Genomic DNA, 24,780 nt, shown 5'->3' on the forward strand with positions numbered 1-24,780 from the left:
ATAAATTTCCGTTTTAACTTTCGTTTTTTTGAGGGAATATAAAATTTAGTAAACTTATGTACATATATTAAAAGTTAAGCATTTTATATATCAGGAAAAGGGTGTATATTATTTAGTATGTGTGCTTGTATTTGTGATTGTTTTTTTTTTTTTCATTCTATCCCTTTTTATGTTTTATATTATTTAATTTTATTCTTTTATAATTCTTACATATATAAATATAGGATATATTGTCTTTTTTTTTATTTATTTTTAGCCATATTTTTTTGTTATTTATAATATATTTGTTACCTTCAATTGTTATCTTTAATTTTTCGCAAAAAAAAACTTGTTAATTTTATAGATTGTATAATAGTATAAATTTTTTTTGTATAATTTGTGATAATTTTCCAAATGAATAAATGTATGGATATATAACTTTTAATAAGAAAGTTATTGTAATGTGTAGTTTATAATTTTGTAAAAATATATCTTTTGAATAAAAGTTTTATATTATTAAAAGTAAAGAAAAAAAAAAGGAAGACTATTTAAGCAGGTAGACAATATATAAACTTATAAAAAAAATAATAAAATAATGCCCCAATATATGTTAATAGGCATATCATATATATCAATTCATATTTATATATTTTTTCGGTTTTTCAGATTAAGGTGCTTTTTTTGTCTTTTATTTTATCTTCTTTCAAATGAGCTTTATTTTGACTTGAGTTTATCCCATAACATTTTTCAGTGAAAGAAAAGCTATAAAACACTGTATTTATAATTTTGTTATTTTTTAAAATTATAAATAAAAAAAATATATATATATAAATATACACACCCTTTTGTAAGCACGCATAAAACACAAAATAAATTTCTATACAAAAAAAGTTAAGACAATGGAAAACAAACAGTGTAAATTAATTTTCAGTGATTGTTGTAAAGGGCGAGAAAATGTAGCATACAATGTTGAAGATAATATTGCAAATGAAAATATATATAATGAGCAAAATTATTATGGAAATAATCAAGAATATATATACAAAAATGATGGAAATTATATATATAAAAACAACGAAGATTATATGGGTTATGAAAATGGTAACTATATGGATCAAAATAACAATAACTATGCTTATAAAAGTGATGAAATGTATGTGCAAAAAAATGATGAAATTCCAATAATAAACGTTCAAGGAGATCAACCAATATTTAACATTCCAGTATATCAAGATAAATATATAAGAGATAAAATAATTGAAACACCAAAATATGAATTTCAAGATGTAGTACAACCAAAATATTATCGTCAAGAAGCAAATCATGATGTCCCCTGTGTTGAATTATTATTTAAAGAAAGAAATATAAACATGCCAAAGGAAAAAATAATAGAAAATAAAGTTGAAGTAAATGTCCCTATAGGATATACACCTATATATTCTCCTGTATGGGATATAAGAGAAATACCAAGGGTTATACCAAAATATGAAGGGGAACAAAAAATTATAGAAGTTGAAGTACCTCAAATAAAATATATAGACAAATATATAGAAAAAGAGATAATTGTAGATATAAAAGAAAAGATAATTCCTAAAGTTACAGAAATAGAAAAACAAGTAGATATAGTAAAGTATGAATGGAAAGAAAAATATCAAGATGTTCCTGTATGTAAATATGTGCCTAAAATAGATGTAGAGTTAGATTGTCCATCCCCTTTAATAGTACCATATCCTGAAGTACATTTTCAAAATACATCTGAAATCATGAATCCAAATCAAAAATCAGCAGATATATCAAACGAAATGTTTATAAACAATCAAAGTTCATATAATACTATCCTAAACAAACATGTAGATGAATCAATAAAAAAGTCGTTGCTAGAAATGAGTCGATTACCAAATAAAATGAAAAATCAAAGTAGCGATCATATTAGAAATTTCAATGATAAATTTTCAGAAATAAATTATATAAATCCAAATAAAAAAAATAAAAAAATGTGGCCTTTTTGTACATTTAATAACTGTATAAATAATGAAACCAAAATAAGTGGATCTGAAGATATTGATCCCAAAACAGGGTATCCAGTATCTATGCCAAAAAATTTTGCTTCATTTTTTAAAAGGGATTTAAATTCTGTAAAGAATCAAATGATGCAATACAAAAAAAAAAATGAAAAACAAAATGAAGTATCAAATAATATCATAGAAAATAGTCCAGTTAGTCCAACTATTGAATATATAGGAAAAATAGATAAACCACCAATAGATGGAGGAAAATTAGATGCAATATCATTTAAATTGCATGCTATTGAAGTACATCAATTTATTCCTGTACCAAATTTACCAAAACCACAATTTTTAGATTTAGTTCCACCTGAACAATTTGAAAATAATGATATATCTTCTCTCCATAATATTTTTGGAAAATCATCCGAAGATTGGGTTGATCCAAATATTACAGGATACATAGCACCTATGATGAATGACATATTACTTGGAAATATACAACCTCAAACTGCGTTGTTTAACAAATTAAGTATTGGGAATAATCAAAAACAAAACGATATTCCATCTATCAATGCTATTTCTTCTTATAGCCAAGATGAAGGAAACAATGATAAAATCGCTAAAAATACAAACAGTAGTATATTTAGTGAACATATTTACACTGGAGATAGAAAAATAATTCACGAGAATGAAGAAATGAATGATAACCAAATGATTTATGATAATTATAGCGGACGTTTTAGTGATAATTATAATGGAAACTAAATGTAAACAACACAAACTATAGTTTTGCAAATAACATGTACATAAAAAGTAGTTTAAAGTGCTTTTCAAACAATCTTGGGAATATATCAAATTTAAGTTTGTATTATCATTAATTTTTTTTTTTTCATTTTTTTTCCACATACTAATCATCAATTTCTTAATATCCAAATACCTGTATATATAAAATTTGATGGTATCATACTTACATGACTTTACGATATTTATTTGTGTTTATATTTGTGTGTTAAATTGTATATAACGAATAATATATTATGTATGCATGCCTGGATGCACTAATATGAAAATATTTTATTTTGTCATAACTATAGTTTAAACTTTGTTTTATTCTAGTATTGGCTATATAAATTGTTAACTATTTAATTTAGATATATGCGTATCTCATTTAGTTGCGTCTCACACATATATGGATGTGTAAAACGCAGAAAAACTAGAAGAAATGAAGTCAAGCCTTTTAGATTATTATTGGCATATATATAATAATACATGTAATCTTTATCATATTTGATATTTACACATTATCGTTTTACCTATACTTTTGTAAAAATTAATTTTATATTTTTAAATTTTACTTTTGGGTATCTTATTAAGAGTGATACTACTTTTTTTTATAAAAATTTCCAACAAAAAAAATCAAAAAATAAATAAAATATATTTTACATTTTCCCAAAATCATCACACCGTTACCTATAATATACATGTTATGCATATTTATACACGTAGATAAAAGCTAATCATTTTTTTAATAAAACATTTATAAAAAATTGAGCTTTTTAATGCAAGTTACAATTTTAAAATAAAAAAATTATTTTTGATAAAAATTATAACCATTTTTATTTGTACACAAAATATAGCATTTTATTCAAGCATCTATAGAGAATTGGGATATAACATATGCTGGCTCCGTTTTAAAGAGGCCATTGCATGTTTCATTAGATTTTCCTTACTACATATACATATACATATATATATATATTCTTATATGTATAAACATTGTTGAATAGATGTATTGAGTGAGCATTGGAAAAGGTAAAACTCGTATCAAAGGATATGAATAAATATCATTTCAGCTATGTACATCTTCATATTGTCAAATTAAATTCAACATGTTCTGTGTTTTTTTTATATTTGATTAGGCATTCTTTCTATAGTGAATCAGTCGATTAGCACATAGTTAATTTCGGTGAATGGTTCCAAAAAAAAAAAACAAAAAAATGTATATAGATATGCACATAAAGTTTTCTTCTCAGAAGACTATAAAAGAATTATTATTCAAAGCAATAAGTTCAGGATATAGTATAGTAGCGATTGCTATACCATATGATCATATTTGTAATTATAATATAAATGATAAATGGAAAGTAATAAATATATTTGTTTCTAAAAATTCTAGTAATATTATTAAAAAGTTAGAGAATAGTAACAATAATGAATGTACTAATTATTTTATCGACAAAGCCAATTATGAAGACGCATTAAATGAATATTTGTTAAAATTAAATAATCAAATCGATAGTAATTATATTTTAACAAATAAAAATAATACATTATCAATTAAAAATATATGTGATGACTTTATATTAAATTATAAACATGAAATAGAAGAAGAAGAAATAAAAAAATTACATAATTGGCTAGCCCCTAAATTTATAAATACTGAAAATAGTGACAATAAAAAGGATATTAAAATTGTTACACACGAAAATAGTTATATTAAAACTAGTGATAATTCAAATAATATTCAAACTGAAAATGCTTTGTTTTTACAAACTAATACAGACACATATATTTTAAAAAGGTTAAATATAAAATATGAAGATGTTAAACAAATTGAAAATTATCAAAAATTTTTAAAAGAAAGTAAATTTGATTTAATATCAATTGAAGTAACAACCCCTGAAGAGATAAATATAATATCTAATAAATACGATTGTGATATTATTTATTTTGATTTAAAAAAAACATTTACTTCTTTAAAAAAATCAGATATACAAAATGCTATAGACAAAGGGTTGTTTTTTGAGATATCATCACCTACTATATTAACTACAAATACAGAATATTTTTATTATTCTTTAAATTTAAATAATATAATTTCTGTTATACCGTTAAATAAACTTATTATTAGCTCAGGTAGTATAAAGCACACTGAAATATTAGAACCACTTCATTTTTTGAGATTACATTTTAATTTCAACAAATTTTCATATAAGCATTTAATTGGATGCATAACCACTGTACCTCTTTCTTGTATTCAAAGGGCATCCGTTAGAAAGTCGATGAATACAGCTATATTTTACAAAACAGTGTTATGACAAAATAATAAAAATAAAAATATATTACCATTTTGTGTATACATTTTTTGGGAGAAAAATATTTGGGGAAGGAAATAACAAGTTCCCTTTTCAGTTTTCATTTATATTTTTTTAATTTTAATTTTTGTAATTGTATTTTTCATTATTAATTGTGGCTATTTCCCCTCACACCATTGCTGCACAAAATATGTGTTTTAAATTTGTTCAAGTTTTTAGTGTGTAAATATTTAAAATTTAACATTTTTATCATAACTTTTTTTTTGATATCTATATTTATATATGCTTATTAGTGTAAATATTTTAAAATTCCTTTTTTTATTTTGTAAAAAAAAGTATTACAATTATATTAAATTTTATTCATACAAAAAATTTTCATTTTTTACGGCGAGTTGTAAGCAACTATGATAATAAAATAAACCAAATATTTAAATATGTATTCTTAATGTTTTAAAAATTATTAAATTATAAGACAAAAAAAATAAACTATTATATTTTGTGAAGTTTGAAAGTTGTATTACATATTTGTAAATAGCTATAAAATTCAACTAAAATTTATACTTTAGTAAAATAAAAATTATTATATCTAAAAAGTTTTACATATCATTAATTATGTTTATAATTATGTTATTGTTTTTTATTAAGAAATTATTTTTGCATAATTATATTAAAGTTTTTTTTTAAGATGCAATAAAAAGTCATAGTAATAATAATAATACTATATGAATGCAATATTTTATGCATAAACAAAATAATTATTTAGATTATTTATTTAACAAATGTAAAGAGTTTTATACTATAATATATTTTACATTCTTAAAAAATCGACAGCTGCAGGATTCGAACCTGCGCAAGCAAAGCTCATTGGATTTCAAGTCCAACCCCTTAACCACTCGGGCAAACTGTCAATAATTTTGTATCATATATTTTACTCCATAATATAATAAAATATATTCTTTTAAAATAATAGTATACATATGTATATATATATATATAATATATATATATATATATATGCATGTTCTAGACCTTTCAAAACAAAAAAAAATATTACATAGTTATGTGTGCTTTTTTATATAAGATAAAAAACAATAAATATTTTAAAACTTTACAATTGAAATATTTTTATAACTTAAGGTTTCCACAACATTTTTGAATAGTACTGAAATTTAATATCTTATTAATGCATACAATATATTTTGGAGAATATATCGTTACAATAGTATATAGTTATATTATTATTAAATTTTTGTCGACTTGAAAAAATGAAAAAAAAAAAAAAATATATAAATATGCACAATACATAAATTAAGTTAATTAAAAAAAAAACATATGTATAATATAGATTGAGGGAATGCAGTTTTCTCTCTATATATACATTATGTATGTTGAAATAGCGCAAACACAATGTTTGGTATAAAAAACAAAATAAATAAAGCATATTGGCTTTATGAATTTATGATATAATTGATTTTGTATAATAAAAACAGTGAAATGGTATATGCATTCCCTTTATTTATATATACTATATATATATTATGCATATATTATATGTATAAAATAAAGTCCATATTTAGTAGTCATAACTTGTGCAAGTATGACACATCAGGTGTATTGAAGAATAGCCTTTTTAAGGAAACACCAAATAAATATATAATTATAAAGTCATAATGAAAAATTATATACTTCGAAATACTAATAAATGTATTTCAAGGCTTTCTGGGGGTGTAGAAAAAGCGTATATCAACTCACTAATTAGTGATATTCGAGGGAAATTTTTATTTAGTAGAGCAATATATACAAACAATGGAACATGCGAAGATGAACGAGGGGAAAAACTGTGCGAAGATTTTATAGATGATCATAGAAACTTATGTACAGAAATAAAAACTAATGTAGAACAAGATGAAATATATAGAGAAAAACAGAATGAGTTTACTAAAATATTTGATGAAAACAAATTTGAAAAAGAAGATTATAGCACAGTTAAAATTGTAAATAAAAACAATACGGATACTAGTGAATTTTTGTTAAATAATGAAAATTACTTAAATTTTATAAACAAATACAACAATAACAGTAATGTTAATAATAATAATAGTAAAACTAAGGGTAGCCGATTTAGTAAAAACAATTTACAAATTGAAGATACAGAAAAAAGTCTATGGGAAATTTTAAAAGAAAAAGAAGAGTACTTAAAAAATAAAAAAAAATTAAAACTATATAAAAAAGAACTTGACAACAAAGCAAATAAAGAATATGAAAAAATTATAAAAGAGGAAAAATATATTAATCAAAAAATTAATGATACACACAACTTTAGAACAAGTGATAATAAAAAAAAAGAAGAGATAAATAATATAGAAAAAAAACATAAAAAAAAAATATTAGAAAAAAATAATATATATAATGATATTGATACATTTTTAGAAGGTGAACAAAAATATATTAATGATATAAAATCTTATGAAGAAATATATGACGAAAATTCTAAAAAAATTAATAAAAAATCAGTGGACGAATATAAAGAAGAAAAAAAGAATGATGATAATGATTTTTGCTTAAATAATATAATTAGCGAAGATGTGAAAAGACATGTGAGAAATTATAGTATTAATGAACATAGTAACAAAAACAAACAAATAGGAAGTAATATATTAATTAATGATTTGAATGTACAAAATAAAAACAGACATGAAATATTAAATGATAACTTATTAAATGATCAATTATTTGTAGAGGAGCTAAATGATATATCTGCAAAAAAATGCATAGAAAAAATTATCATAAAAAAAGAAAACAAACTAATTGAAAATAGTGAGCAAAATTTAGTAGAAATAAATGCAGCAGAAATAATAAAAAAAATGGGGGGAGAAAATTTAAGTACCATTGTTGATGGAAATATAGATAACTTAATAATACAAAAGGAAATAAAAAAAGAAAAAAATATAACAGGACTAATAAGTGTTATATATAATAATTTAGATAATTGTGATAATATAAATTTAAGTAGTGGGATAATTAAAATGTCTAAAATGATAGATTCATATCAAAAACAAAGTATAATGAGAAATCCTATGTATTTAAGTATAATAAAAAAAGTAGAAGAAAATATAAGTACTTTTGAATTACCCAGTTTAGTACAAACTTTTTATGCTTTTGTTAAAATCGATCATCTCCCTTATTTCTTTAATGATATAATAAATTGTATAAATAATAAATTAGATAAAGCTGAGCCTAAACATATTTCTAGTATATTATACAGCTTAAGTAATATATTAATTGAAACAAATGAAAGTAGAATTTTAAAAATGAAAGTTATAGATGTTGTTAAAAATAATATAAAAAGTTTTAATTGTCTTAATGATGCTATATGTTTACTTACCTCACTATCAAAGCTAAAGTATAAAGATATATATGTATATTATGAACTTTCTAAAAAAATTGAAGAAAATATTGATGAATTAAATATGAAAAATGTTAGTAATATATTATGGTCTTTTAGTAATATCAATTATACCAGTAAATTAATAAAAAATATGAAAAAAATAATTGAAAAAAATATAAACAATAGCAATTATATAGATATAATAAATATAATATATTCATTGGTTAAATTAAATGAATATGATGAACACTTATTTAATGAAATTTTTCCAAATTTTATTAACGTTTATATACACAATATGAATATGAAGAATTTATGTATGATTTTATGGTCCTATACATATGCAAATATTGATAATCCAGATTTATATATAAATATATTAACTAAGATTAATGAACATATAAAAGAGATTACTACTAAAGATATAATATCTATATTAACATGTCTAAGCCGAATTAAATATAATTATAGATATAAATATTTATTTACTCATTTAAAAAATAAAATTATAAAAAATTTATATTCTTTTACACCTTTACAATTAACAAATATAATTTATTATTCTTCTTTTTTAGATTTATATGATCATAAATATTATTATTTATTAATTCAACAGATTTATCAAATTAGAAAATTATTATATTTAGAAAATCTAACTATAATTTTGTATGCATTAAAAAACGTATCTTATTTGAATGTACATAATATTCATGTTTTTAATTTAATATCTTATATTTTTGATCAAATAAAAAAAAAATATAAATTATTGACCGGAGAAGATTGTCTTAATATAATGCTCATTATGAGTGATTTAGAAAAATACACAACTCAAGGGTACCTCACTTTTTTTCTTCATAATAATTCTACAAATAATTTGGATAGCATTCCTAGTGTGAAAAACCAAGAATGCGATATTTTATTATCAAACTCATTTTATAACAATAGTAAAACTTATGAAAACAATTTAAATAAAAATTATATTGATATATTTGAAGAAGGAGTAAACTTAGAAGCATTACACTTTGATACAGAAGAAATTTATTTTCCTCATATTAGTGATTTATTATATGAACAAATAAAAATAAGACTTAACAATTTTTGGCAATTAAATATAAAAGATGTTAATAATTTATTAATAATTATGAAAAATGTTAGTACATATGACCCTGTAATAATAAATATGATAATGAGACAAATTATTCCTATTTTATTAAAATGTTCGAATATTGAATTCTTAATTTTTTTAAGTAATATAACAGCAAATACTAATCTTAAGTTCATTGCTTTAACGCATATGTCTAGAAGGCCAAAGCTTTTACAAGTTTTTAAAAAAAAAATTAATTCCATAACAAGTACTATATTGAACAATTATGAAGAAGCTGATTATTCATATCAAAATGAATTTAATATGACTATATCAAATGTTTTAGAGGAAAACAAACGGGATTTAATAAAAAATGGTACGGTATTTTCAAATATTGAGAAAAAACATGATGATGATATTGCATCATTTAATGTGGATACAAAAACAACGATTAATGATATATCAATTACAAATAATATTTCTGAAAATCCAGAAAAACAAATCACAAAAAATGATAATAATATCGAAATAAATGATATGTATAATAGCTTAAGTAAAAAAAAAAATTATGTCGATTTAAACAGTTGTATAGCACTTTGTTATGCATGTTTTAATATACATTATGAAGATGATAATATTTTAAAAATGTATGATGTTATAGAACATATGATATCTGAAGAAAAAAAACCGATTAGTTCTTTTATGTTGATCAATTTTTTATATATACTCGCTTTGACGAATAATAAATTAAATACAGTTATAAAGTTATCACAAGAATATATGAATAATAGATATGGATATAATATAGAAAAAAAATATAATAATTCAAAATATAAAACACAAACAAGCTTTAATTTAATTTACGAAGAGAGTGATGGATTGTCTAATTATATAGAAATTGGGAACGAACAAACGTCATTAATATTATTAAAACTATTATATATAAATATTATACTAAATAAATATAATTATTTATATCATATATTATGCGAAATTTCAAAATATAATGACAATTTTTATAACTATGAATTTATTAAAATATCAAAACAAGTGTGTTATCATATTTATAATTTCTCAAATTTTTTTTCAAAAAATAAAAGTATTGAATATACATGGAATAAAGTAATAAATAATGTATATGTAAATGAAGAATATATATTTTTAGATTTAAATTATGAAAAAACAAATTTTAATTTTATTGATATAAAAAAAAATCATAATATTGTTAATAAGCTTTTAAATAATCCTAAAATAGACCAAAATATAGATAACAATATAGCAATTGCTAAATATTTTTATTACATTTTAAATTACAATATTAGTGATATAAATAATGCAACTCCTATAACTTCAAAAAAGGATAAAAAAAAAATCAAAATGTTTCATTTTGACAATGTCATATCTGATATTCTTAATTTCGTAGGAGAAATATACATGCACATTTATTTCGATTTTATATTTCTCTGCATTTAAAAGTGTCTGTATAATTTGTTATTATAATGTTTATATTCGCTAATATTCGTTTTTTTTTTTTTACTTTTTTATTTTTTTTTTCTGCAGCTAAATGTACAATACAAAGGATCATATACCTATGAAAATATTTATCACATTTCCTGTTCATTTCCTCATGAAAGGCATATGATAGATATAATATTTTACGAAGTAATAATTGAAGCTTACATTGTGTCAACATATATGTACTTGAGTACATACATACAAGTGTTGTTAAAGTTATTATACATTTTCTTACTATTATATATTATTTCTATGGTTGTTTATTTACTTAGGATGTTTTATATCCTTCGCACAGACCCTTGTTATCTGTGGAACTAAGACAAAAGCAACTTGCCTTAAAAGGTACAACTATAATATTGCATAGAATATATTTAATGTCATTATTATCAATCTTAAGCGTTATGTTCTTAGTTGGGTAGTTGCTTTCCATTTTAAACTATCATTTCGTATTTATTTGGGTATATATTTTTACTATTATATATTATATATATATATATTTTTTGATTTTTAGGATGGGCAGTTCATTCAATAAATTTCCGAGACATGTACAACAGCATAAAAGATAAAAATATCATTTGCTATATTTTTAATATTATAAAAAAAATAAAAAAAGATTTAAAGGATTTGCCAAATAATGTAGAACAAAAGGAGGAAGAAGAATTTTGGCAAAACTTAAAATATGCTAACATTTGAAAAAAAATACAATTTTTTACACATTCTATTAACATTTTTTTGAAAATAATTGAATATACCAAAACAATAACACCATCTTTCGTATTTTTCACATTATACTTTTTTTTTTTTTTTTTTTTAATTTACTCGCTTATTTGTTCATGGGTTTGTCCATTTGCTTTATTATTTCTTAATATTTTATTATATCTATATTTTTTTGTTTTTTTAACACACACATTTTAAAAAATGGCAAACAACAAATCAAATGATCTTTAAATATAGTTAACCATCAAAAATGAATAAATATATATACACTTATTTGTTTGCATATATTTGAACTTGTATGGGGAACTAGCAAATGCCTATCATTGGGACGCATTAATTTATACATACAACATGAAGTAGCTATATGGATTATGCCTACTTTTGGGAGTATATAGAATAGGAAAATAATAGTTTTTTTCAAAAAATTGGCTTATGTTTGAATTAATATAAGATAAAAGAGGTGAGCAAACTGATAAAGCATAAAATAAATTGTATATATTAATTTGAACAAAATGAAATATTAATTATAGCCATATTCTTATTATAATAATAAAATTAATTAAATTGTTAATAAAATATATATGGGCTATGCTTTCATTTATTATTACTATATGTAAAAATTTTAATAAATTATAAAAGTTGAAAATTTCCAAAAATATAATATATATTTTTTATATGTAAAAGTATTTTTACATTTTATTAATATCCAAGTTATTTTTATATATTTTTAGCGTTTGCACGTAATTAAAAATTGAGGGTATTTATTTTGCAATATTAATTATATTTATTACCACCATTTTTATAAATAATATATAATTTATTTTATTTATTCCCCTTTTACATGCCATGCCAGATCCTAAATTATGTACTAAATACTTAAAAAATAGCGGCACATAACTATATACATAATACATTATATGTATGTATCATAAATTAACAAATATGATTAAATTATATAATTAAAAAATGTATAATTAATATATGTTGATAATAACATCTACCTAGCGTATATACGTGGATTAAGTAAATATCAAAATTAATGGAATTAAATAAATGAACGACATATCTCGGCCGAATTTTTTTCCTGGATATAAAAAATGCATACATTCATATTCGGTTTTGATATGAAAAAAGGTACTATATATTATATTCATATATATTCTACATATTATAATATGGCATATAACAGATATGCAAATCTGTATACGAGTTATTTCTGCATACTCCAATAAAACCCCTAGTTACTATTTTTGTAAAATTAATTATATATTTTATATATAACATATATATTTTTTGTGCTTTTAAAATTGACGAAATGTATATATATTATGGTCCCCCTTAAAAAGGAAATATATGTTTAGAAAAACACGTATATAATTAAATCCTATATAGGTATAAAAATTGCCTTGATTTTTTATTTTCCTCTCTTGAATTTTTGTTGATTTCACCCATTTTTTTTAGCGACTAAAAAAACGAACAAACAAATGGCCAAATAATAAGCGATTGAGAAATAACATTAAATATTATTTTTTATGAATAATAAATATTATAATTAACGAACGTTGTTTTATAATTAACGTTGTTTTATAATTAACGTTGTTTTATAATTAACGCTGTTTTATAATTAACACGATTTTTAATTAATATTATTACCTCCTAGCATTGACGATTTAATTATTTTCATAATTTAAGGATTATATAAAAAATAAAATTTTAAATTTAGGTATAAAAAAAAGTATTAATATTAAACAATTTTGTGTACATAGAGTTAATATTGCATATCATATATTATGGATACATATTTATTATCCTTATTTTCATAATTTTTGAAAAAACAGATAAAAATGCAAGACGATAAAATAAATTCAAAAGATGAAATATCATCAAGCTCTTCTTGTGAAGAAAATGAAGAAAACAGAAATATTTTAAATCCCCCAAATAGGCCAAAAATGAGTAAAGGGGAAAGAAGAGCTAGGAAAATGCTCGTAAAACTTGGTTTAAAGGCAATTCCAAATACTCACAAAGTTATAATTAAAAAATCACAAAAAATGATATTTGCCGTTTCCAATGTCGATATATATCAAATCGAAGGAACTGACTCTTATGTTATATTTGGGGATGCAAAAACAGACGAAATAACAAACTCATTTAACAGTAATGCTACAAAATTATAATAATAAAACCTCTATATATCTATATATATATATATGTACAAATTTTTATTATTTTATGAATTTTATTTATAGGCTTCCTTCCAGAAAATACCTCAAATGAAGATGAAACTGGGGCTGAACAAGAAGTCAATTTTGAAGATGCTGAAAAAGCTGATGAAAAAGTTCAAGACTTAGAAAACGGTATGTTTTGGGTTTTTATTATGATTTTATAAAATTGATGATAAAAAAATGTTGAGCATGTTGTACATCCATGTAAATATTTCTTTTGTCATGTTTATATTTCAACAATTTTTAATATTCATATATTTTTTTTAGGTGAAAAAGCAAAAGATGTATCAATGGATGATGTCGAATTAATAATTTCTCAAACAAAATGTACCAAAGAAAAGGCCATTGAAGTTTTGAAAAAAAATAATAATGATTTAGTTCAATCTATTATGGAATTGAGTGGTTAAATGTTTATATAGAAACCTAACTAGCGAAACGAAAACAGCGTTAAAATGTGATAACTTATAAAATTTGTACATATATTTAAGTAAATAATTTTTATTTATTTTTAACACGTGGTGTATGTACACATAGCCGTTTTGCAACATTCGTACCAATTATCTATATATGCAATAATATCCATATCTTTTAATTATCTCTATTATTATGTTATATGTATTATTTTTTTTTTCAACATTATTGTAAAAATTAAAAAAAAAAAACTATATTAAAAAAAAAAAAAAAAAAAAACCCCCCAAAAAATTACCATATGTTTTTCACACACCGTATTAAATAAAAAATATAAATATATATTTGGGATAAATTACACATAATTGTGTGTTATATATTACTTTTTCATTAACAATTAAAAAATAGGAATACTATTTAAAAAAAAATCTTAATTTTAGTTTTAATATTTATGCATTTTCAACATTGTTAATTTTGTTTGTTTTCTCAATTCAATGACTTTTCATTAATCAAAGAAAAATCATAAGTATAGAAAAGAAGGTGAGCTATCATATTTCCAGGTAGCAATTAGCGATACACATGTAACAAAAGAAATAAAAATTAATTAAAAATAAAAGTGAATAGGGAATGGATAGTGCATATATATAAAATAGTAACAATTGATAAAAGTGTTTATTTCCAAAATGATTGTATAAGACTTCTTAACCCAGATGTTTTTTTTTCTTCTTGAATATTTTTGGCCAATAAGGAAGGTTCAATGAATATTTGTGCCATGTCAATATGTAGAGGGTTTAAATATATTTGTTTCATTTTACGTTCAAATAACGTATGATCAATATTGAATAAACTTCTATCTTTGATAATAGATTTCGTTTTTATTTGTAATGCGAAAATTGCTAAGTGTTTAAAATAAAAATTATTATTAAGAATCGATAAAATATCTTGCAATCTGTTAAATAAAATCGAAACACGCAACAGGGATTTATTATTATAATATTCAGAATTGTCAATATTTATATAAATATAATTTCTGGATTTAACTAAATCAAATAATGCGTATGCTTCTGCATTTTTTTCTTTTAAAGCATAATAACAAGCTAATGAAAAGGATTTAACATTTTTAATAATTTGCAACATATTAATAAAAATATCTATATTTTCAATATTTTTTAATTCATCAATATTTTGTCTAAGCATATCTGCATATCTATATGCGGAATGTAATAATGGCATTTTATCTACAATATCATCTAAAGTTTTTTTATTAAAGAAATTAAATTCTTTTAAATTATTATTCATATTTAATACATTATATAAGTTTTTCATTAAAACTATGATTGCCCTTTCTGTATCTATATATAACTTTTCACACAATAAATGATTTTCTAAATTATTCCAAACTTTTTCCATAAGGATCGTGTCATTATTAGAATTTTTATTGTTCATATTTGTAGTTAAATCCCCATGTGTTGATTTAACCAATTCTTCATGAACTATTGATAAACAATTGTTATATAATGAGAATATATTTCCATAGTTATTTATTAAAAAAGATAAATCATAATTATCCAAAAATTTTATAAGTATAAAATTTTTATTTTTTATTTCTTCATTTAAATTAAAATTTTGATTTAATTTGATTATTTCATCATATTCTATCACTGTTTTTATATCATTGTCTAAAATATTTTTAATTTTTAATATACTATCATTTGTTCCATCATTTATTAATTTATATCTTTTGTTTTTTATTTTAATAATAATAGTATTATCTATGCAATATATTTGTAATGTTTCATTTTCATTGTTTTGATATGTTTCTATCTCTGTTATTTTATCTTTTTTTTCTTCTAAATCTTCTTCTTGTAACTTTTCATTACTTTTTTTTACATTATCTTTTTTAATATTATATAAGCATATACGTTCATATGAATTTATATTCGACAAAAAATATTCATAAATTTCATTGATTCTTTTTTCTTCTTCTAAAAATAGTTTACTTTTTTCCACTATAATATTTTCACTTAAATTTATTAAATTTTCTTCTCCATTTTTCTTATCATATTCTATACTTGTATTATTTACATTAGATGTTATATTATTCACAGTAATTCTTTTTATTAATTTAACAAGTTTTGAAAATTCAATAATTTTAGATATGCATTCTTCATATTTTTTTATCTCTAAAAGATAGGCAATTTCAATATAAGCATGATAACATTTTATTTGTAATTCTGTATTTTTATCAATTACTTTACTTATAGAATTAATTAAAAAGTTTATTTTTTTTAGGCCTTTTTTTAATCGTCTTAAATAACAATATTTAGATCTATATGGTGCTTTTAGATTATTTACATCTGTTTTAACTTTTATATATTTAGCTCTACATATTTCAACATCTAAAAGTAGTAATTCAAAGTATTTATCATTTATTACATCAGGATCATATATTTTTGATGTATATTTATTTCCAACTTTTTTAACTTTGTTTAAAACATTCCTTCTGAGCTTCATTCGTCTTCTTTTAACATATTTTAAGAACCTCTCCATTTCTTCAAAATATAAACCATGTTTTTTATATATTCCAATTAAGTAACAAAATATATCAAAGGATATTTTTTTCTCTGGAATTATCAGCAACGTGTGTGGTTCTCTAATCGTCATTTTATCAACTATCTTTTCTTCACAACTTTCTGGAATATTTTCTGGAATATTGTCAACTCTTAGTTTCTCTGGGCCATTCGTTTCCATCTCTATTTTCTGATGCAAAGTTCTATCCTCCATTTTAAGTTCTTTACTTATCAAACTGTATTATGCGCATATATATATATATATAATACTAAAAAGTGGTTTCGAAAAAAAACAAAATATATGAGCTTCTATATTTATATATGTTTATTCGTTTATTTCATCTGTTTTAGTTATTTTTTTTTCTGGATTTTCCTTTTTTTTATGCATAAAGGTTATATCGATGTAGCCATTAATTTTATATTTTTTATTTCAATTATGCATATTTTTAACTATATATTTATATACATACTATGTACATATAATATATTGTGATTTTTTTTTTCAGTAAAAATATATCTTTTATGATAAGTTTTGAGGCTTTCTGTTTTTATATTTTTACCTTAATTTTTTAAATAACAATTATTCTAAAAAAAAACAGATGAAACGATTATTATACTTTCATAAGGATAATTCAAATTTATTTTCCTCCCTTATGAAATAGTTTAATATTTTATTTATATAACTACAAAAAGTTATGCATTATACATTAAATATAGTGGGGAAAGAAAAAATGGGAAAAAATCAATACACTTAAAATTTTGAAATATAGATAAAAAAATTGTATTATCATAATTATTTCTTTATTTTTATAAACTTATAAAAAACTAAATTTATTATATTTTTTTCTCCAATTTATTAAGTAAATGAAATAAAGAATTTAGGTTTATAAAAAAAAATATTAAAATAAATACTGTCGCATTTGCTACAAATTCTATATATAATATGTGCAAGGATATATATATGTATGTATGCAGGTTTGTATATGAGCATGCATAATGAACTATATTTTTAATGAGAAAAAGAGTATATTTTAAGGAAAAGAAAACAAAAGTGTATAAAAATATAAAATAATTTGGAAATTTTTTTATTAAATCGAAACTTCGTTATATACACATTTTTTATAAATGATATTACCCAGCTTTTAATATAATGAAAGTCTAAGCTTTATTTTGTCTACATTATAACACGCTATAATAAATTGAGGAAAGAAAGTTATTCATTCTGAATATTCTTTAAAAAATTATGATATGTACTTAGCATTAAGATATAGCCATATATGCATATATTCATGGGAAAAGAATTCTATGATTTAATTATCATTTCATCTTATTTCTTTGTCCTTATAAAAATATGAACAATGTTTTGTTTCTTTATTTAAGCCTTTTTAGCTATTTTTGTGTAGCGTCCTTATGCTACCAAATGATTTATGTTAATTTTTTTGATGAAAATAAAAAAAATGATTTAGAAAATATTTCATGTTATTGGCAATATTTTTGCCATGAAAATTTCCATTTTTGCCAATATGGATGTAGTTTGAAGAAAAAATTTAAAAAAGGGTATAATTTGTTAAATAGTAAGTAAAATAAAATAGTGACAAAAAATTATTTTCCCATTTAAAAGTAGTAGCAATAATAGTGGTATTCTGTTTATGTATCTTCATTCCTTTATTCCCTTCAATTTATTAACAAAATCGAAGTAAATTCTTACATGTTTTCAGCAAACTCTTTGCAAGAAAACTGTTTTATCAACATCAAATGCGACGACTATGATATTTATTTCGATTCAGAAGATCCATCATATATCTTTTTTTTCTCAAACACATTCTTTCGAATTACTTCGGATTCTACATTATACGTTAATTTATATAAAGGGTAAGAAATAGAAATCACAAGAAAAGAAAATAGTGCAAATTCAAACAACGGATAATGCACACAAAAGGGCGCCATATAAAACACACCGAAAAAAAACCATCATATATTCTTCAATTGCTATATAAAAGTTCATATATTTTCATGCATATCATACCGCTGTATATATATACTATCACATTTGACTACCCTCCATAAAATTTTCCATCTTTAAAGGAACAAAAATAAAAGAAATGGACCAAACAGACAAACTGGAAAAACGCAAAGATCTGTCAAAAAGGAGGATTATCATAAATGGAATACCAAAAAAAAAAAGAAATATACAAATGTTAAAATAATTAATAAATTAAAAATTTTTGTATCACAGAGGTTTAGAAAAGAATTAATCAAGTTATTAATTTGTTTCATTATTATTTATTTGATATTTTTATTCTTATTTATATATACCTATTTACAACGAAAACGATGCGAATAATAAAAAGTGCCAAAAGTGTTTTTGTGAAGTAGATTATTATTACAAACTATATTTGAACAATTCATAATATATACATGCATACATACGTATAAATATATTTATACTTTCGATATACACTAACCTAAAATATGAGGAATATATATATGTGCAATTTATTCGTAATTTCAAAGTATAAATGATTATGCGTTTAGAAAAAAGTACAAAAGACATATTTTTGCAAAATGGAAAAAAAATAAGACAGTATATTATATATATATTTGCTCCTATTATCGTGTGTTTATTATACAACTCTAAATTATTTAGAAATACATTTTTTCTGTTTTTATATTTATCTTAAAATATCTTTTTCATATTTTTAAAAAATTTCATGCTTTATTTACATAATCATTATGCCTTTTATATAAGCAAGCACCAATTTTTGCGTTTTTTCCATATAGTTTTATTTTTTCTCTTGTCTTCATATAACATTAATTTTTTTCACTCACATCTCAGATTATTTTTTTAGTTTTTAATTGTTGATTTTTATCAATTTTTTCCAACTAATTTTATTTTATTAAAACTTTATCTAAAAAATGTGAGAAATCTTCCATACACACTTCCATATGTTTTTTGAGAAATAAAGATGCATAATCTTGAATTAAATATGAAATATTTTTTATTTTCGTCTTCAATTATTTTTTTACCTTGTTGTTCCTCATATAATGTAAAATAACTATTAGAAGCCGAAACCTTTAAAAGTTATTTGCATTCTGTCTAATTAATTTACATCTCTTATCCAAGCTATTCGAATCGCTGATATTTTTATTATCACTTTGTATCGATTCATATTCGTTCATATAATTTTTATTTAACTGATTATCCTGATTGTAATAATAAGAGAAATCTTGATTTTTAGAATATTCTTGAAATTTTTCATAATTGTTATTTTTATATATTTGTTTAGAAAAATTATTATCATTTTTTTGAATGCAATATTTTCTACTATATTCATCATTATATTTTTTATTATATTCAATGAAATTCACATTTTGATGTCTATCCATATTAATTTCTCTAATTTTATCTTCTTTTTCCGAATAATCATTTATATCGTTTCCTTTTTCAGCACCAAAACTGCTAAACCCGCTAAAACTACTGCTAATATTGTTATTTTGCTCAATACTTTTCTTAATGTCTTCTACATTCTGAAATTCATAAGGCAGTTCCATGCTTTGAAGATCATGTGGTATATTCACACTTTCATAGATTTTATATGAATGAAAATTATTATCTTCCTTATGTTTTAGGTATTCATCATCTTCTTTTACATGGTTTTTATATTCCTCATAAGGGAAGTCTTCTTGTATAATTCCATTATGCATCTTAGTGGCACATTGATCTTTTGGAAATATATATTCCATATTATGGTTAACTTGATTTGCGTTACTAATGTTATTTAAGTTTTGAATATTTTCATCAGAGTAAATATTTTGTTCAAATTTTTTATCACTAAAAGTTTGCTTACTATTTTGATAATCACCTGTGTATTTGTTGCCTTTCCATTCCTCATTATTGTTACTTTTGGTAATACTATCTCTTTTTTTTTCGTTACAATTATCGAACTGGTTTAAACTCCCTGAAAATATGTTATTATCATTTTTACCAAAATAACTTTTTACATCTTGATCATCTCTGATATTAGATTGTAATGTTTCGACCTCTTTTCTACAATAATATCCTTCTTTATATTTTTCTTTTTGTATTAGTTGATTATATCTATTCAAAATATTAATATAATAATCTTGAAACTGTTTTTTTGTATAGCTATGTGTATAAAATATTTGTTTTTTTTTATCATAATTTTTTTCGATATTCTTAATAGCATCATCATTTTTAATAGCATTGTACAGAAAAATAGATTGCTTTCTTGCATAATCATATATAAAAAAATCATTATCATTTGTTTTTTTTAATAATTTTATCCCCTTTTCAATTTCTTTTTTCTTTTTTATTTCCTCTTCGCATTTTATTCTATGTTCATCTGAAGTATTGCCCAAATTAGTATGCTCGTCAACATCGGCGTGATTAATATTATTCAACTCATTTTCACTTTGAAATCGGAATATAAGGGGTTTTGAATAATTCAAAAAATAAGGACACTGCTTACCATTATTTTGAATCCTTTCTTCATATGAGGTATACAAAAAAGTGAAAAAATTATTTTGATCATTTTCATCTTTAATTTGAACAGCTTTAAGATTTTTATAAAATAAAGAATCAATTTGTGCATTTATATTAAAAAGGAAACATAAATTTATACATATTGCTTCAGTTATAGCTAGAAAATGCATTATAAATTTTAATTTTAATAATTCATTTTTTTCTATAAAATCAAAATAAACTACTTGTTCTATTAAGGGGAATATATGAGATGGAAATAAATCTAATGAACTTTTTACAATTATAAAATTGCTAGACATTAAATTAAATATGTAATTCGCAGTTTCAACATGTCCTATATGATCTATTTCTAAGTTTTGTCCAATTTTGTTGATCCCACTGTTATACTTCCTATTGTTATCAACACAAACAAGCACATTATTTTTATCGAAAAAGAAAAGAAAACAAATGTCATTTATTATGTAGTATCCCTTTTCTGGTAATTTTTTAATTTTTATTTTATTAATTAATTTATTTGTATTTATAAAATTCCCAATTTCTCTGTCTATTTCATCATTATATAGGCTAACATATATTGGTTTAAACGTACTGTTACTATTTTGTGAATTTATCATTAGATTTTTATTGAAATCGTTTAGAACATTTTCGTTCAAAATCGGATATAAATAAATTCCATTTGCGCATTTTTTTATAGAAATATACATGTATTTTTCTTTTATCGAACTAATACTTTTAGATTGTATTAAATATATAGTATCTGGTAATAAATTTTCTTTCTCATACATTTCTTTATGTGTTGAATTTATTAAAATTAATCTTTTATTTATTATTTCGTGGTTTATATTATTTAATGGTATAAGTACGTAATAGCATTTTATTGAACATGTTTTTCTGTCTATCATATTTTTTTTTATTACCATATTATCAGAATTTGGTTGTGTACTATTTTTATCGCTTTTCTGGTAGTAGCTAGCTGCTTTATTTTTTGTTTCTTTATTCATTTTTATGTCATTTTCATTCCCCTCACTCAAAGTTTTTATTTGTATTTTTAATATATCATTAGAATATTTATGAGGCAATATTACATTTTCAATTCTCATACCAGGTATTTTTAATTGGACATCGGTAATATTTAAATTAATCTCAATTATTTTTTCTATATTTTTAATTTTATTTATTGTTAAAATTATGTTAGACCTATATTTGTATTTATGAGTTAGTGGAGATATATCTAGAACATTTTTATCATTAACTTGCACGTCAACAGTTTTATCATTTCCATTATCACAATATATTTCTTCTGTATCTTGTTTATTTTTATCATTAGAATATTCCTCCTTTGGCAATCCATATATATTTATTTTTTTGTCATTTTTTTGATTATATAAATAATCTGAAATGATATTTGAATATTCATATTTTTCGGTGTCTGAATCATGTGAAAAAACATCTTTATCACATTTTTTATTTATTCTTTGATTCTTTTTATTTATTTCACTTGGAATCACACCTTTATTATTATTACTATCATAATTCGATGATTTTCCTTTTTTTATTTCTTCTTTATTGAAATAGCTAACTGTATCATATTTGCTAGCCTCTAATATTTCTTTTTCATAAAATAAACTTCTTTCATGAAAATTTTCACTACTATTTTTCTCTTTTTGAAACGATTCTTTTTTACGATAAAAATTATTTGTTTGAATCTTACAACTATTGTTGCAGTTGTTATTAATTGTGTTCTTTGCACACTTTTTATTATCCTTTTCTTGATCCAATTCTTTTTTTATATTAGTAATATCGCGTTTTGGTGAATTAAAGATGCTATTGTCTATATAGTATTTTTTTAAAATAGGCGAATTTCCTTTTACATTTTCTTCAATATCACTATTTCTTTCATTCTTTAAATATACTCCAGGTTTATGAAGCAAGACATTATTTGTTTCATATAGCTTAGTATGCATTAACTCAATGTTCCTATCTTCTTTTTGAATATATAAATCCATAAAATCGTTTATTGTGCCTCGAAAAGCGTTATAAATATTTTCTATAGGAAAAGTATTTTTATTTTTTTTAATCCTCCTTTCTATTGTTTTTATTATTCCAAATTTGCCCATCATACTATTTTGAATATTTTTATTCTCATTTGTACATACTTTTGGTGTATAATTAGAATAGTTTCCAATAAGGATGTCTGAATTTTTATCATTAATTAAATCATTAATATTGTTACATAAAAATAAATTTTCTAAATTTAATGATTTATAAGCATTTTGTGTTTTTCTAAAAAATTCAGATAATTGAAATTTATCATTTGTTTCTCCTTTTGTAGTATCATGAGTTTCTTCATCTCCTTTTAAATTTTCCAAGTTTTTTTTATCCGCTAGATCTTGTATGCGCATTGGCTCGTTACATTCATCAGATTCATCACAGTGCCATATTTTTTTTTTTTTTTCATTTTTTTGGCATTCCATTTCAATAAGGCTATCTGCATCATATATAGAACTATTAAGGTCATTAAAATCCGATTTCATATGTAGATCATTCTTACTTGAGATTATTTCTAATGATTGTAGATTATTGAAAGAGCTTGCAACATCATTATTGCTTCTTAGCATTTTGCGAATTTCATCATTTTTTGCGTACAAATTCGTTTTTACTTTTTCTACATTTTTTATTTTTAAGTCATTTTCTAAATATGAACTCTTTATTTTCTTAAAATCTATTTTGTCAAACTCCATTATTTTTTCCTTTTACTTTGTCTTTTTTTATCAGCATGTACATATATATGTAAAAAGATAGGCAATCTACCACCCGTTGTAATTAAATTATATTTATTTTTTTTATATGCGCACGTAGATTGAGAATATGTGTAAAAAAATTGTCCTTATTTTTTAATGTATACTATTTTAAATAACGATGGATACCATAAACCATGAGAATGAATATAATATTATTTGTAGATATTCATTGTAATATCCACTTATAAAAATATGTACATATTTAAACTTTATATTTTCATATTCATTAAGAAAAAAGAAAACAAAAACAAAAGAATTAAATTAAAAAAAAACAAATGTGCATATTATATCAATTGGTCTGTTTGAAGGAGTATAGAAAATAGATAAGCCAAAAAAAGGAAAATATTACATATACATATACATATATATATATATATATGTTTTGTGTTAATAATTTTTTTGTTTTTTTTCTCATTTTGGTTATTTAAAAAAAAAAAAAAAAAAAATTATTAACTAAACACATTTTTTATGTACATAGTAGGTAGATTGTG

At 21.7% G+C, this 24,780-nt stretch overlaps 7 protein-coding genes and 1 non-coding gene across 8 annotated transcripts; 5 read left to right on the top strand and 3 right to left on the bottom strand.

The window, feature by feature from the left end:
- Window positions 1–878: 878 nt before the first annotated feature.
- PBANKA_1120400 (Pfs77 homologue, putative) lies at window positions 879–2,750 on the top strand (the record flags this gene model as incomplete). Its single annotated transcript, XM_034565745.1, has 1 exon — window positions 879–2,750. One exon carries the CDS (start codon window positions 879–881, stop codon window positions 2,748–2,750), a length of 1,872 nt encoding a protein of 623 aa, XP_034422411.1.
- Window positions 2,751–3,982: 1,232 nt separating this feature from the next.
- PBANKA_1120500 (ribonuclease P/MRP protein subunit RPP1, putative) lies at window positions 3,983–5,083 on the top strand (the record flags this gene model as incomplete). Its single annotated transcript, XM_034565746.1, has 1 exon — window positions 3,983–5,083. One exon carries the CDS (start codon window positions 3,983–3,985, stop codon window positions 5,081–5,083), a length of 1,101 nt encoding a protein of 366 aa, XP_034422412.1.
- Window positions 5,084–5,905: 822 nt separating this feature from the next.
- PBANKA_1120551 lies at window positions 5,906–5,987 on the bottom strand. Its single transcript has one exon. It is a non-coding gene; the product is annotated as a tRNA-Ser (tRNA).
- A 763-nt stretch (window positions 5,988–6,750) lies between these two features.
- Window positions 6,751–11,760, top strand: PBANKA_1120600 (conserved Plasmodium protein, unknown function; the record flags this gene model as incomplete). Its single annotated transcript, XM_034565747.1, has 4 exons — window positions 6,751–10,971; window positions 11,113–11,214; window positions 11,340–11,409; window positions 11,579–11,760. The coding sequence occupies 4 exons, from the start codon at window positions 6,751–6,753 to the stop codon at window positions 11,758–11,760; spliced, it is 4,575 nt and encodes a 1,524-aa protein (XP_034422413.1).
- A 1,868-nt stretch (window positions 11,761–13,628) lies between these two features.
- PBANKA_1120700 (nascent polypeptide-associated complex subunit alpha, putative) lies at window positions 13,629–14,413 on the top strand (the record flags this gene model as incomplete). The annotated part of the gene is made up of 3 exons (XM_034565748.1): window positions 13,629–13,938; window positions 14,031–14,138; window positions 14,274–14,413. 3 exons carry the CDS (start codon window positions 13,629–13,631, stop codon window positions 14,411–14,413), a joined length of 558 nt encoding a protein of 185 aa, XP_034422414.1.
- Window positions 14,414–15,086: 673 nt separating this feature from the next.
- PBANKA_1120800 (signal recognition particle subunit SRP68, putative) lies at window positions 15,087–17,198 on the bottom strand (the record flags this gene model as incomplete). The annotated part of the gene is made up of 1 exon (XM_034565749.1): window positions 15,087–17,198. One exon carries the CDS (start codon window positions 17,196–17,198, stop codon window positions 15,087–15,089), a length of 2,112 nt encoding a protein of 703 aa, XP_034422415.1.
- Window positions 17,199–18,335: 1,137 nt separating this feature from the next.
- PBANKA_1120900 (conserved Plasmodium protein, unknown function) lies at window positions 18,336–19,328 on the top strand (the record flags this gene model as incomplete). The annotated part of the gene is made up of 3 exons (XM_034565750.1): window positions 18,336–18,558; window positions 18,703–18,856; window positions 19,070–19,328. 3 exons carry the CDS (start codon window positions 18,336–18,338, stop codon window positions 19,326–19,328), a joined length of 636 nt encoding a protein of 211 aa, XP_034422416.1.
- A 731-nt stretch (window positions 19,329–20,059) lies between these two features.
- PBANKA_1121000 (conserved Plasmodium protein, unknown function) lies at window positions 20,060–24,229 on the bottom strand (the record flags this gene model as incomplete). Its single annotated transcript, XM_034565751.1, has 1 exon — window positions 20,060–24,229. One exon carries the CDS (start codon window positions 24,227–24,229, stop codon window positions 20,060–20,062), a length of 4,170 nt encoding a protein of 1,389 aa, XP_034422417.1.
- Between the last annotated feature and the right edge of the window lie 551 nt (window positions 24,230–24,780).

Source organism: Plasmodium berghei, assembly GCF_900002375.2.
Source record: "Plasmodium berghei ANKA genome assembly, chromosome: 11".
NCBI classification, from domain to species: Eukaryota; Apicomplexa; class Aconoidasida; order Haemosporida; family Plasmodiidae; genus Plasmodium; species Plasmodium berghei.